The following is a 14,640-nucleotide window of genomic DNA, read 5'->3' on the forward strand; positions in this document are numbered from 1 at the left end:
ATCCCTTTCACACTAACATTCATCCTTGCCTATTTAGTCTTACGGTTGGATGCAATACAAATACAAATACATTGGAATATTATTTGGAAGATGAAATTGCAAATCTTGTAAAAGATGCAGAACTTAATTCTCTGAGAGGGGTGTTCAGTAAATCATCCAGTTACATGCAAAGACATTGACAAATGAGAATCTGGCAGAAGTAGACTAGTTGACAACTAAAGAAGAGAAAATCAGGAAGGATTATAAGTCACTTCAGAAGTAACAATTTCAGTATTATAAATTAGACTCTTGGGAAAATGGTAAAACCTTCAGTTTTTCTTTTTTTATGTCTTTTCAAAAACTTTGTTTGTCCCCCACCCCTAAACAGTTCTCTTTATGTTTTTATGGTCAAAGCTGACAAAAGATACCATATTCCACTATCACACAACTTGCCAAAAAATTATGTGCCCCCTCAATAAAGTTTATCCATTCTTTGATCATTTTAAGAATTGGCACATAGTTTAGTTGTAAGAAAATTTGATAGATTTAGGGGAAATAAGTTAATTTATTTTAGTAATGTTTAATAGTTTTCAAGAAAAAAAATTCTCCTTGGACTTCTGTTTACTATTAAATTTTAGTTCTCCTTTTCAGTTGATTCACTTATAACCATGTCAGTTATCATTGAATCTTTACTGTTCATCTCAATTGACTGAAACATTGGGTTCCAAGCAGTTTAATTTCTGATTTATCAATCACCAAGTTTGTGAATGCTTAGTATATCTAAGAACTGTGGTAATTGAAACATTCCTTCCTACTACCATTTCTTTCCCAGACGTTCAGTGGCTCTTTATTACTTGCAGAATAATAGCTTTATAATGGACTTAAAAGACCTTTGTAATCTGGCTTTCTTTCTAACTTTCATTGTATCCTTCCATTCATACTGCATTTTGTCATGTCTCACAATATTCTTTTATATACCTTACCATCCCTGCTTTTTAGGGGCATACTTTTTTTTGATATTTGCTCTTATATCTATTCTTTTGTTCAATCTCTGTACTCAGTCAGAAATTTCCACCCTCTCCTAATCTTTCAGAGCCCTACTTACCCTTCCAGGTGCTTTTCAAATGACATTTCTTCCTCAAGGTTTTTAATACTTCCTCTAGTTAGAAGTAAGTTTTCTTTCTTCTGTGGTCTGGTAGTATTTTGTTCATGTCTGTATTATAGCATTGATTTTATTATAATGAGTTGTTTACATATCACATTTCTCCTCTTTCATTAAATAGTAAACTCCAGAGCAGGGATTTATTCATCTCTTATCATCCCACTCCCACCATAGTGTTTTATAGACAACAGATACTAAAAAAAAATGTTTTAAAAGAAGAGGATAATATTCCAAAAAAAAGGGAATAGGAAGAAGAAAGATTCAAAGGTGGGAATGGTAACATTAGGAAAATGAGTACACTAGTAGGGGAAATTAAAAGTTTCAAAATAACCGACTCTTTATAGACCAAATTAATGGCAAACTGGAAGAACAACTTGTAATTAAGAATGCAGCAAGGAAGAATTCAAGAGTAGCAGCTATCATGTGGGAAGAATGCATAGCTAGTCTAAACTGAATGCATTCTGACTTTGAGTCTTTCATTTGTCCGTGGAAAACATCCTTTCTAATATTTTACTCCTGTAGTGACCCTTCTGAAGTTTTACACATGATAAATACTCAGTTTCCTGTTTTTAACAAACCAAACACTTGTTGATTTGTAATTAGTTAGTCAAGGTAGGATTTCAAACTGCCAGAGAAGATGAAGATTTCTAGTTGTGGCTTTATGCAGAATTCACAAATAAGCTTATGGTAGCAGAATTTTACTGCAAATTTATTACTTCTTATATTTAATGAGAGAAAGGTAGATTATAATAATAGGTTATTAAAATAATCTAATAAGTTTTGAGTCTGACATTGACTTTTTTTAAAAATTTAAATTAATAGATCACAGTTGAAAACTTTGGTGCAACAGAAGTGAAAGAACTGGTTCTAAATGGTGCAGACACAGCTGTTAACAAACAAAATCGGTAAGTGAATTATAAGCAGCATCAGTGGTAGTAAAAAGATTCAGTAGGCATTTTCTTCTGTATTTAGAAATATGTCACAACCTTAAGTTTTTACTCAGATAAAACTTATTTTGAATGGTAAGGACGTAATTAATCTTCCTTTTGCTCCTTTTAAGACATTAATAAAGGGATTAAAAGATCATTAACAACAAGAACAAAGAGAAGGGAGAGGAGACAACAGCAAACTCGTTTTTGGAAGCTAGAAGCCAGTGGTGCCTAACTTCAGCCAGCCAGAAAAAGCTGCAACATAAGATGGACTGGGAACCAAGAAGGCAGACAGTTCATATTGCAGAACAGAGGCCTCAGGCACTGAGAATAAAAAACAGGTTAAAATGTGTATGTCTGTGGAGTTTAAGGGGAAGCTGGAAACAGAAAGATTGGCTGTTATAAGAAGCAGTTAGAAACCTATTTCCCTTAGTACACAAGTAGCTGGCAACTTCCCCTCTCCAGCCTAGGCAGATTGGAAACTTACATTCTGGGGAGATTGAACTAAAGGAACTGTGGATTTGAGGGCAGTTAGGTACAGCCAGGGACAAAGCACTGAAATGAAAACAGGGAGATTAAGTGACAGTCTACAGCTCCCTCCTCCTTGACACTCTATATTGGAGGATTCTTCTCTGGGAAAACTGCCTAACTTTTAAATGTAAGTGAATAACCAAAGATCAGTAGACATTTAAGAAAGGACCAAAACAGTGAAAAAGAATGCCAAGGAAACACAAACAGTATAGGATGAAAAACAAAACTTCAATGAAAATTGAAATCAGTATCCTCAAGATGGTAAGAGTAGCTTCCATAAGGATACTATTAAAAACTGAAAAAAATTCACTGAAGGAAATGGAATGAATGAAATTTGTCAAAGAAATGGTACGAAAAAAAACTTCCCAGAACTGGATGACATGCCTTTTAAGATGGAAAGCATGTGAACTGAAAAAACATATGCCAAAGCAAAATTACATGAAATTTCAAAACCCAAAGAAAAAGGGACCCTAAAACCTTTCAGAAAAAAAAAAAGCAGACCATACGCAAAGAATTAAGAATCAAAATAACATCAGGCTTCTAAAGAATGACACTGAAGCTAGGAGATCAAAATTCTGGGAAAAAAATTATTTTTAACATAGAATTCTATATTGAAACTATCAAGTATGTGGTGTATAAGAACATTTTTATACATGCAGAGTCTCAGAGAATTTACTTCCAGCGCATTTTTCTTAAGAATGTGTGGAGGATGTGTCCTACCAAAACAAGGAATTGAACCAAGAACGAGGAAGACAGGGGATCCAAAAAAAAAACAAATAGAGACAAAGAGGAACAGCAGTGTGTACATGATTTAGAAAGAGCAGTCAGTCTGCGGTAGATCAAGAAGATGGAGGGCTCCAGGAGGAATGTCTTCAGGAGAAAAATGCAACCTAAAATATTTGAATGAATCTAGAGGAGATTGACATTTCTGTTGAAGTTGGAGATGAGGTAGCAACCTAAGGGAAACAAAAATTCTTTTTAAGAAAAGTAATCATAGAATACTCCCTAGCTGAATATTTATAATCATAAAAATGTTAACAATAAATATTGAACCAATATTCATTATTCACTGCATCAGATAATATTTATAACTGTAAATCAAGGAATAACAATAGAACTGTGTTGTTGAAGTTTGAAGGTAAATATCAGAAGGAATAGCAAAAATAGTTAACAAATAGTTTTCTTCAAATTGCCAGGGACTTGATCCAAATGATTATAATCCTGATTCTACTACTTAGAAGCTGTATAACTAAGTTTAGGTAAATTAGTTTATGTCTCCATGCCTCATAGTCTCTTTTTCCATAAAATGGGATGATAAATTATACATACTTCATGGGGTTATTTTGAGGATTAAATGAGGCGATAATTTTAAAATGCTTAGAGTAGTACCTAGCACATGTATGTGCTCAGTAAATGTTGGCTGTTAGGATTATTACTGTTTGACATTTTAAAATGTATATACTTCTACTTTGATAAAAAATAAAGCTGTTTTAAAAATAATGTGAAAATAATTTAGGTCTTTCTACTTACCCTTTAAAAAAAAGCTTGGTTTTGAAAAACTTTGACTATGATTTAGAAAGATTGTTTTTTTCAGCTTTTAAAGTTTCTATTGTTGGACTAATTCTTTAAGTTTCTAACAAATATTGTTTCCCATAGGTTATTTAGAAGTAATTTAAAGAATTTTGATCTTTGTACTGCCAGTCCTAGTTACATAATGAAAGTGTTGAAGGCAAAAATGTTAGCCCATAAAACAATTTAACCTTTTGTACTTAAGAGACTTAACTAGTATAAATTTGACTTTCTCATTAGATTAATTATAAAATTATGCATTACAAAATTACCTGTTTCTTCTCATCAGAACCTTATGCTGATAAGCATATGCTATTATTAATTTTTCCTTAGGGCCACCCAGTTTTATAATATCCTCCTTTAACCTTTTTTTTTCCCTCTTTGTAAATTCAGTTTGGTATTATTTTAAACTTTGCTAAAATGATTATCTGTAGATGACTAAATTTACCAGTACTCCCATTTATAGAATCATCCTTTTTAATTTGGAAAACAGGAGTATGAAATATCAAAATCCTCTAGTACCCATTCTCATTATTGGTTTGACCAGATAGCTCATAAAGTGTTTGTGGCTAACAGAACAAATTGAATAAAATTGTAGTTCTAATTACTGGGTAAAGGGGTTTCCTTTTGTATCATAACAGGAAGAAAAGCATCCAAAGTGTTCATGTGTATGTGTGTATTTATATGTATGTGCACATACATTTGAAAAGAAACTGCACTTGTAATCTTTAATGATTATCCTTAAAGAATACTTAGTGTCCCTCTTGGGTTTTTAGTTTTTTAAATAAATTGTGTTATCAGATTCCTTGAAACCCAAGGAAGAACAGACTGTAGTCTGTCAAATAGTCTGAATCCCAAAGCTCTCATTTTTTTTTGTCACCTAGTATTTTTAAGAGGTTATTCTTTTTAGGGATGTATGTGGAATGGTACGTATAAATTCTGAATAATTTGTGAATTTAAAAATTTTTTATAGCCATTTGTATCATCATTCTCCCCATTAGGAAATGAAATCTTTCACTTAGAAATAGCCTAAGAATGGCTGTAAATGAGAGATTGTACATGCCTCATAGATATACCAGATTTTTGTATAGAAAGAATAATAGACTTCTTCATAAAGACTTTGTCCCTTTGAACCTTATTCATACTTTCTCAGTTTTATACATAAGTAGCAAAAAGTACAGCTGCATTCAAAGTTTTAATAAGACTTCAATATGTATTCTCTATAAAAAATGATTTTTATATTCTGTGCATGTGTGCTTTTTCATTTCCAGGCAGGAGTTTGTTGATGCTTATGTGGATTACATATTCAATAAATCAGTGGCTTCCTTATTTGATGCTTTTCATGCGGGCTTTCATAAGGTCTGTGGAGGAAAAGTCCTTCAGCTCTTCCAGCCTAATGAACTACAAGCAATGGTTATTGGAAATACAAATTATGACTGGAAGGAACTGGAAAAGGTAGGGGAAAACAAATCTCTGATATTGTTTAAATGGAAAGGCAAAAGGAAAACATGGCTTGTTGATGGAAATCTTGCTCTTTCATTTATTATTTTCCATTTTACACTATTTAGTACTATCGTTTTTATAGGAAAACACTGTACCCTTCTTACTCCACAATGAATGAATTTTAATTGTATGAATTAGATAGCATTTTTATATCTCTGGTATTGGTGGTATTCATATAGAAAAATATTATCTATGACAGAGGCTGAATAGAAGCCCCAGCTAAAACTTAATGGGCTTTCATTCTGCCTCAATCCTAGGAAAACCATTATGAAAAGCACTCACAGTGATTAAGATCTTTGTTTCCTTTTTTTCTGATTAGTCTCAATGTTAAGTTTTTTATCAGAGAATAAATAATACTCATGATTTTCATTACTGATGCCTTAACCAATACAGGAAACTTTAGGGAGAAGATTGGGAATTTTTAAACAACTTTTTTCTTTTCCTTCTTTTCTATACAAGTAATTCTCAGATATTTCTTCAGCTAAACATTTAGTGAAAAGTGCTACGTTAGGTCAACTTTAAGAAAGATGTATGCAGGGTTGATCTGTACATTTTTCCATCTTTGTAATCTAGCAACCTCTGATACAGCTTTTGCATTAGTAGTTCTATACTGTATACCTGTTAAGTTAGCTAACATTAAAAAATATGTTATTAAGTCTAACAAGGATACAAAGCATTGGGAACTTTCATACATTGCTGTTGAGAATACAAATGATACAGCCACTTTGGAAACAGTTTGACATTTTCTTATAAAATTAAACATATATTTGTTACATTCTCTAGCAGTTCCATTCCTAGATATTATGTTCACACAAAAATCTGTAAACAAGGGAGGAAAGAAGCATTATTGTTTAATGGGTACAGAGTTTCAGTTTTGGAAGATGAAAAGCTTCTTCTGGAGATAGAAAGTGGTGATGGTTGCATGTAATGCCAGTGTATTTAATGCTACCAAACTGTACACTTTAAAAAGGTTAAGATGATCAGCTTCAGGTTATGTGTATTTTACTACAAGTTTTTTTTTTAATTATGTTTTTAAAAATCTGCAAACAAGTCAAACAACACAGATATCCTTCAGTGGGTGAATGGATAAACCAACTGTGCTGCATCCATACAGTAGGATACTACTGTGTGTTAAAACGGAAGGCACTATTGACACATGCAATGCCTGAGATAACTCTCAGAGTCCTTATGCTGAGTGAAAGAAGTCAGTCTCAGAGAATTACATACCATATGATTCCACTTACATGACATTCTTGAAAAGCCAAAACTATGGTGAACAGGGGCTAGGGATGGAGAGAGTGTGACTGCAGAGGGGTAACACAAGAGAGTTCTTTGGGTTGATGGAATTGTTCAGTATCCTGATTGTGGTGGTGGTTTATCTCTGCATGTGTTTCAAACTCATGGAACTATACACACATCAGAAAAAGTCAATTTTACTGTGTAATAATCTAGGGAATAAAAGTTTTAAATTAAAAAAAAGTTAGGACTTCTGGTTAGACGTATTGGAATAAACACATTTTTCTCTGCTCCCTCCCAAAATCTCACTAGAATGACAGTAAAGGAATAAAAATAGGAATAACCACCCCCACCCCCACCCCCAAAAAAATACAGTGAGCAAGAGAAAAAATAGTTTTAGAAGATAGAAAGTAGGTGGATGGGGACTTCCCTGGTGGTCCAATGGTAAGGAATCCACCTTCCAACGCAGGGGAGGTGCGTTTGATCCCTGGTCAGGGAACTAAGATCCCACGTGCCGCGGGACAACTAAGCCCGCCCGCCACAACTACTGAGCTCGCACGCCTCAGCAAGAGAGCCTGCACACCGCAAACTACAGAGCCCACACGCTCTGGAGCCCCCACGCCACAACTAGAGAGAGAAAACCTGCATGCCACAACTAGAGAGAGACCCGAACAGACAGTGGCACCATAACGAGAAGATCCCGCATGCCTCAACAAAGATCCCATGCGCTGCAGCTAAGTAAGACCCGATGCAGCCAAAAAAAATAAGGAAAATAAATAAATAAATATTTTTAAAAAGAGAGAGAATAGGTGGATGAGTTGAGTGACTTAGAACAAAGAAAATTGAATTTGAAGCCTCCAGAGGGACAGGGTTGTCAAGAGGCAACCCGTGTCACAATGTAGAATCTCTGAAAGGCTCAGGAATTGGCACATCATGCTACTGTAATGGCAGGGATGCAGGGCAGGGCTAAGAGCAATAGGATTACTTCAGAGCTAACTTAAGGAATTATTAGACCTCTCACATCCCCTTTCCTACCCAGCAAAATACAACTCTGGAGAGAGGCTTTAGAATCTGGGAAAACAGGTAGAACTGAAGCTGGCACTCAGAAAGCTGGTAGCCAGGCTTAAATCCTCTAGGAAGGAGAGTGAAGATTTCTTTTTGGGGGTAAATTGATCTGCTGAAGAGAAGAAAGCTGTATTGACTTTAAGGATACCCCAGTGGAAATGGACCCCACCTCCAGTCACTCTACAATGAAAACAATGTAATGACCTCTCATCACACTTTAGATCCTACACAGTTTATCCTTCTTGCCTCATCTTCTTTCATTCCTCCTCTCACTCTGCTTCAGCCTTATTGGCTTCTTTGCTGAGCCTAGAACCCTCCAGTCTTGTGGCCTTTCTATTTCCTGTGCCTGGAATTCCCTTCACCTTGGTAATTCCAAATGTTTCTTGCTCTCACTTCCTTTATGTCTTTATATCTTTTCAGAGACCTTCGCTCGGTAACTTACTAAAAATTGCACATGTGCACATATACATCCCTATCTCCCTTCTGTGCTTTTATTTTTCTTCTTTGAATTTGACTAAATAAAACTTTGTCTTTACTGTCTGCTGCTCCTTACCCCCCACTACAAATGTAGGCACCATAAAGGCAGGATTTTTTTCTCTGTGTTCACTGGTTTATTTCCAGAGCCTTAGAAGGGTACTCAGCAAGTAGTTAAAACCTTGCCTGAAGATACCACTGATAGAAGTGTTCATTCAGTAAGACAGGACATTTTTTTAAGTATATTTTAGTGTACTTAGTATACTTAGTTTTTTCCACTGTGTATCTGATTCATTATAATTTCATTGATTATGATTTATGACTTTAGATGCTCTTCTTCATCAGGACTGTGTACACATTTCCCCAGAACCATCTTGAGGTTTAAAAAAAAAAGGAAAATAGAAAAAACTAGGCATCCTTCTTTCATTTCCCCACTAACATGGTCACAGACTAATTCAAACAAGTTAATACATCAGCTGATTTCTAAAATTCAAACCATTTTCTCCAAACCTTTATAAATTAATAGCAAGGGCTTCCCTGGTAGCACAGTGGTTGAGAGTCCGCCTGCCGATGCAGGGGAAACGGGTTCGTGCCCCAGTCCGGGAAGATCCTACACGCCGCGGAGCGGCTAGGCCCGTGAGCCATGGCCGCTGAGCCTGCGCGTGCGGAGCCTGTGCTCCGCAACGGGAGAGGCCACAACAGTGAGAGGCCCGCATACCGCAAAAAAAAAATTTAATAGCAAATATGTTGTGGATTTCTCAGGTGTTCAGTCATTGAGATAATCATGGCTACAAAAAGAGCCCCAAATTCAAGAAGCCCACAAGGAGATATTCATTGAGCCCCTACTGGTTGCCTGATACTATGCAACAGATTAGGAAGAGAGCAGTAAATAAGATTGAGACATGGTCTTTGTCCTCTAGTAAGGAAGCTGGACATTAAGTAATTGAACTGTGATGAATATAAAGGAAGGGAGTTTAGTGAATGGTATATAAGGAGAAGCCTGACCTAGGCTACAGAAACTGGGAAAGCGTCTCATAGATGGTGCACTCCACCAGGTAAGTAAGAACTTTGTTCACTGAAGTTTCCCCACGGCCCCAAACTTTGACTAAAGCTCATTATATATGTGTTGAATGAGTCAATGAATGAATTAGGTGACATTTAATCTGAACCCTAAAGGATAAATAGAAATTAGCCTGATGAACAAAGAAAGGAGTGTGTGTTAAAGGGGAAGTGTATTAGCTGTTTTGTTGCAAATTACCCCAAAACATAGTGGCTGAAAGATGACAGTGACATTTATTGTCTCCCATAGTTTCTGAGGGTCTGGAATTCAGAGGTGTATTTAGTCCAGTGATTTTAGCTCAGAGGTCTCTCACGTGGTTGCAGTCATAATACTGACTGTTGCTGTTAGTCATCTGAGATTTCAGGATAGAATTTCCCTTCCAAGATGGCTCACTCACATGGCTGTTGACCAAACGCCTCAGAATCTCACCATGAGGACCTCTCCATGGGGCTGTTTGAATGTCCTCATGAAATGGCAGCTGGCTCCCCCTTAGAGTGAGTGATCAAAAAGAAGCTAAAGCTACAGAAGTTTTTGTCATCTAGCCTCAGAAGTCATGCATTCTCATATCTACAATATCCTAATCATTAGAGGTCAGGTCTGTTCAGTGTGGGAAGGGACTACACAAGGGCATGAATAGCAGGAGGCAGAGATCTTTGAGGGCCATCTTGGAAACTACCACAGAAAATTACCACAGAAAATTACTCTTAGAACCATTTATTTTTTAAAGAGAAGATAGAATAATACAAAATAATTAGTATGACTTCTGTTCATCAATATAGGGAAAGAAAATCTTATAATTATTACAGATACTTAATTCCATGTTGAACTTTAATAATCCATTAATATTTTAGTAATTCTGGTTTATCCTTTAAATATTTACTTTGGAAGATGATGTTACAATCCTATCATGTTCTTTGAATTGGGAGGGGGGAGACATTTCTGCTGATTCATACATATTTTCTTCCCTTTCCCCTGGAACTAACAGTTGCAGAATGCCCAAGAAGTAGTAAGTAGTTAACTGAATCACATGAGTTTCAAACACCTGGACAACGTTAGCTTTATGTGCTAAGGAAGCCAGTTTGTCAGATTTGAGATAAAACATATCTCTTAATATTAATAAAAGGTTGTGTTGTTGTTAGAATACAGAATACAAAGGAGAATATTGGGCAGAACATCCTACAATAAAAATGTTTTGGGAAGTATTTCACGAATTACCATTGGAAAAGAAAAAGCAATTTTTGTGTAAGTATTTCTAATTTTGTGTTTTATGAGAATGGAATCTAATAAACTTATTCTCACAGGAGATTAATTGATTCACTTTAGTGGGTAAGGTTTTTTCCTTATTATATACCAAGGTCCTGTTTTTAATTTTTCTAATCTACATTATTACATGTGTTTTCATATTTTGAAAGCTAAATTCAGTTAGCTTCCAAAATAGAATTGTTTCTTTCAGATGAAAGAAAACAATTTATAACACTGATTACAATAAACTAGGGATGTAATTCCTTTTAGAATTTCTAAAAAGATCTCTGCAGTATAGCTCTTTTCTGTGTTCAGTCTTCATTTTCTTTTTCTCCTTGCTTCTGCATGAAAACTTTGGGAATTGGTGTAGAAAATAGAACTCTTCTATTCCAGGACTTCTCTTATTTATAGCCTAATCTGTGTCTGTTTTGCATATCATAGGATGACAGGTCATTCTTCAGTGATTTGAGATTTGGCTGCCAATTATAAATTTCTGTTTAAAAATGACAGAAACAAGACAAGTAGAAAAAGGGATCATAATCAAAACTGCATTTTGTTTATAAACTAGTTCTAAATGGCTATTCTTTTCAAAAAGAAGTTTTCTTAGAGTGTTTCAGGGACAATAGTAATTCATGTACCAAACATTTATTAAGCATCTCCTGTGTGCTAATATTAAGATTACACTTTTAAAGAAAAAATATTGTTTGGATGTGTCTCAAAATAATGCTTCCACAAATTCTGGAGATAGGCTTCCAGTAGAAGTAACATTTCCATTAGAGCAAATGTTACTATAAAGCTTTGCTATGGTGATTGTCTTAATAACTTGATACTCCATGTTGTTGTTTTGATAAAAAGTAGTTGGCTCAATGGTTTTTTTCTTGGCAGTATTTTTGACAGGTAGTGATCGCATTCCTATTCTTGGTATGAAGAGTCTAATACTAGTCATCCAGTCAACAGGAGGTGGTGAGGAATATCTCCCAGTTTCCCATACCTGTTTTAATCTTCTGGATCTTCCAAAATACACGGACAAAGAAACTCTACGCTCTAAACTGATCCAAGCTATTGACCACAATGAAGGTTTCAGTTTAATATAACTTTGGAGTTATAACTATTCAGTTTACTGCAAAAGCATTAAACTATTAGTGTGTTTTTTTGTGGTGATGAATCCAGCAAGGTGACAGAGGTACTATTATAATTCTTACTTGCAAAATGTTCAATGCAATGAGTATTCATGAAAGCCAAAAAACATTAAAGGAAATGAACAAACTGTGTTAATATTAAACTTACTGTACAGAACCATGGATTTTTTTTTGCCATCTTCCAATAAACATACAAGTATTGTGAATACATGGAAGTTTTACTAACATGAATTTTAAGAGTTTGCATATTTCACAAATGATCTGGTGTGTGAGTGCATGAAAATGTTGCTTAATTTTTCTTCAATCACGGCTCAAAAACCTTTAACTTTGGCCTGCAATAGTCATTTGATTATTTTTTCATTTTGTAAATACTGTTAAGTTTTGTAATAAAATAGTTATGTTCTGATACCAGTACAGTTTCTATGGTTGTAATTGAACTGAGCTGACTTTTAAGGGTTAAAAATTATTATTTAAACCTTATTCTGAGAATCTATGAAAGCAAAAAATTAGTATGGTGAAAATAGTCTTTGCTTTTTTGCTAGAATACATGTCCTTGTGCAAATCTAAATTACAAATAGAGTTCTCTAAATAACTTATAGTTCTTTCCTTTTGTGACTCTTGAGATACTATTGATAAATGGGAGGTTATCAGAAAGCTTAATATTTAGTAATGGAAGAACTTTGTCCTACAGTTGCCAGAATACAGTCACTGACTACTGTGAGAACCAGTCACTGGGTTATAGCTTTTAAAACTATTGATGCTGCAGGTTGGTATTTAAACGGAATTTTCAGTGCTTTAGAACTGTTTACTTGAATTTTAAGAAACATCTTAACAGTTTTATGGTGCTGATGCTTAGTTATCTCCTGTCATTAAATTGTAACACTGAGTGATGCAACACATGTGACTTTCTGCTATAATGCAACTGTTTTTTTTAATTTATTCTTTAAATGCCATGAAAACTGTTTAAATATTATTCATTGGTTTAATATTTAAACTTTCATTGGTTCTCACATAAGATTCCAAATTCTTCAAAAAGAGTAATGTCTCAGGGAAGGTCTCTTAAAATTTTGGATAGTTCCCATTCCCATACAAATTCATCCATTTTATAGAGGTCCCCAAGTCTCTTATCTGTAATTCTAAAATCCAGAGCAACTCTGGAAAAAAATTGTGTATATAATTTTACAGCAAAACCTGATCTGAACTGTTGAGGCTATTTATGGTATTAAATGGGACTATTCGTACGTTTTACTGTGGCAATGTTTAATGTTTGATTACTTTCTGTGTTTGATCTAGGTGCTGCCTCAGACCTCTATGGGTTGCTACATTATGTGTGCTTTAAAAAATTCTTTAACATTCATAATTCCAAAATGCTGCAAATGAGCCCAAGGGTTTTGGAGAAGGGATTGTGGACCTGTACTTTTATTAACTTCATTTATTTATTTATATTTTGTCTGCGTTGGATCTTTGTTGCTGCGCACTGTCTTTCTCTGCGGCAAGTGGGGGCTACTCTTCGTTGCGGTGCACGGGCTTCTCACTGCGGTGGCTTCTCTTGTCGTGGAGCACAGGCTGTAGGTGTCCGGGCTCCAGTAGTTGCAGCACGGGGGCTCAGTAGTTGGGGCGCACGGGCTTAGTTGCTCCACAGCATGTGGGATCTTCCCAGACCAGGGACTGAACCCGTGGCAGGCGGATTCTTAACCACTGTGCCATCAGGGAAGTCCCATGGATGCCTGTACTTTTAAGTAGTGTAACTTAACAAACTTTGGTGGACCATAGGTGTCTTTCTATAGATATAAGCCCTAATAATTTTCCTTAAAGTACATTTTTCCCAATGAAAATTCTTCCATATATGTTATTATACTATTTCTCTGCACATCCATTCCTTGAGAATATTGATTATTCACATCAAAAACTAAACGTTACGTATCAGATGCTTTTTTTTTTTAGTAACCTCTGTTTGCTATGAAGCTCACCTGTGAAGTAGCAGCCACTTTGGATTAATACAGGTGGAGTTCGTTTAACAAATATTTTAACAAGGGCCTGACATCTTACCTGGGAACACAACAGTACAAGGCATAATTTGGGTAAGTCTGATATTTTCCTGTTTCTGTTGCTGCAGACCTACAGTAGAATTAACAGCAGGGAGATTCATGGTAGAAAATTAAAATACCACTGAAGATTTTTCAAATTGCCATTTGCTTATTAAGAAGCAACAAAAATACTGAGCTTTATAGATTAGAAAGTAGGCAAATGCTGAGTTCATTAAATTATAAGGACCATGATTAGTGAGTTGGCTAAACTTTTGAAAATACTTGGCCTCCACACAGACCTATTTGTAAGAGCAACTGTATGTTTTTAGCTCCCCTGTTTTAAGTCAGTAGTAATTTTAACCAATAGCCATTGTTCAGACTGATTGAGAAGGCAGTAGAACCAAGACACGCCTTTAAGTTGGCATGAAATAAAACCAGAATGTAGTTTTCAAAACAGAGACCTAAATTAAGAGCTCCAGCCTTCACATAGGGCCCACTCATAAGGACCATTCATTAGGGTTATTTCTAACAGGTTTGGTTTTTTTTTTTTGCACTGTAGATGATCTTCACTGCATTTAGTTTAAGCAAGTCTTTTGATGAAGTGTAACATGTAGAAGGCAGTCTTCCTCCGCATATGGTGAGCTCTCTGAAAGCACGGGCGAGTGGCCCTGCTCCCAGCCTCTTCCCAATCCCCAGCCTGTTTTGCACTTGGGCCACATCCAAA

General features: G+C 35.4%; 1 protein-coding gene across 8 annotated transcripts in view; it reads left to right on the plus strand.

Annotated features, from left to right (window-relative positions):
- Positions 1 to 14,640, plus strand: part of HERC4 (HECT and RLD domain containing E3 ubiquitin protein ligase 4) — a 239,152-nt gene that overhangs the window by 221,144 nt on the left and 3,368 nt on the right. For 7 of the 8 annotated variants that reach the window (XM_079900839.1, XM_079900838.1, XM_079900837.1 and 4 more), the window contains 4 exons: positions 1,964 to 2,046; positions 5,442 to 5,625; positions 10,648 to 10,750; positions 11,636 to 14,553. In XM_079900839.1, the coding sequence (XP_079756965.1) occupies positions 1,964 to 2,046; positions 5,442 to 5,625; positions 10,648 to 10,750; positions 11,636 to 11,844 (579 nt within the window). In that variant the 3' untranslated portion in view covers positions 11,845 to 14,553. Of the gene's footprint in view, positions 1 to 1,963; positions 2,047 to 5,441; positions 5,626 to 10,647; positions 10,751 to 11,635; positions 14,554 to 14,640 lie in introns of those variants that run through there. The other variant, XM_079900844.1, reaches the window with a different exon arrangement.

This window comes from Stenella coeruleoalba, assembly GCF_951394435.1.
Source record: "Stenella coeruleoalba genome assembly, chromosome: 16".
Lineage (NCBI taxonomy): Eukaryota > Metazoa > Chordata > Mammalia > Artiodactyla > Delphinidae > Stenella > Stenella coeruleoalba.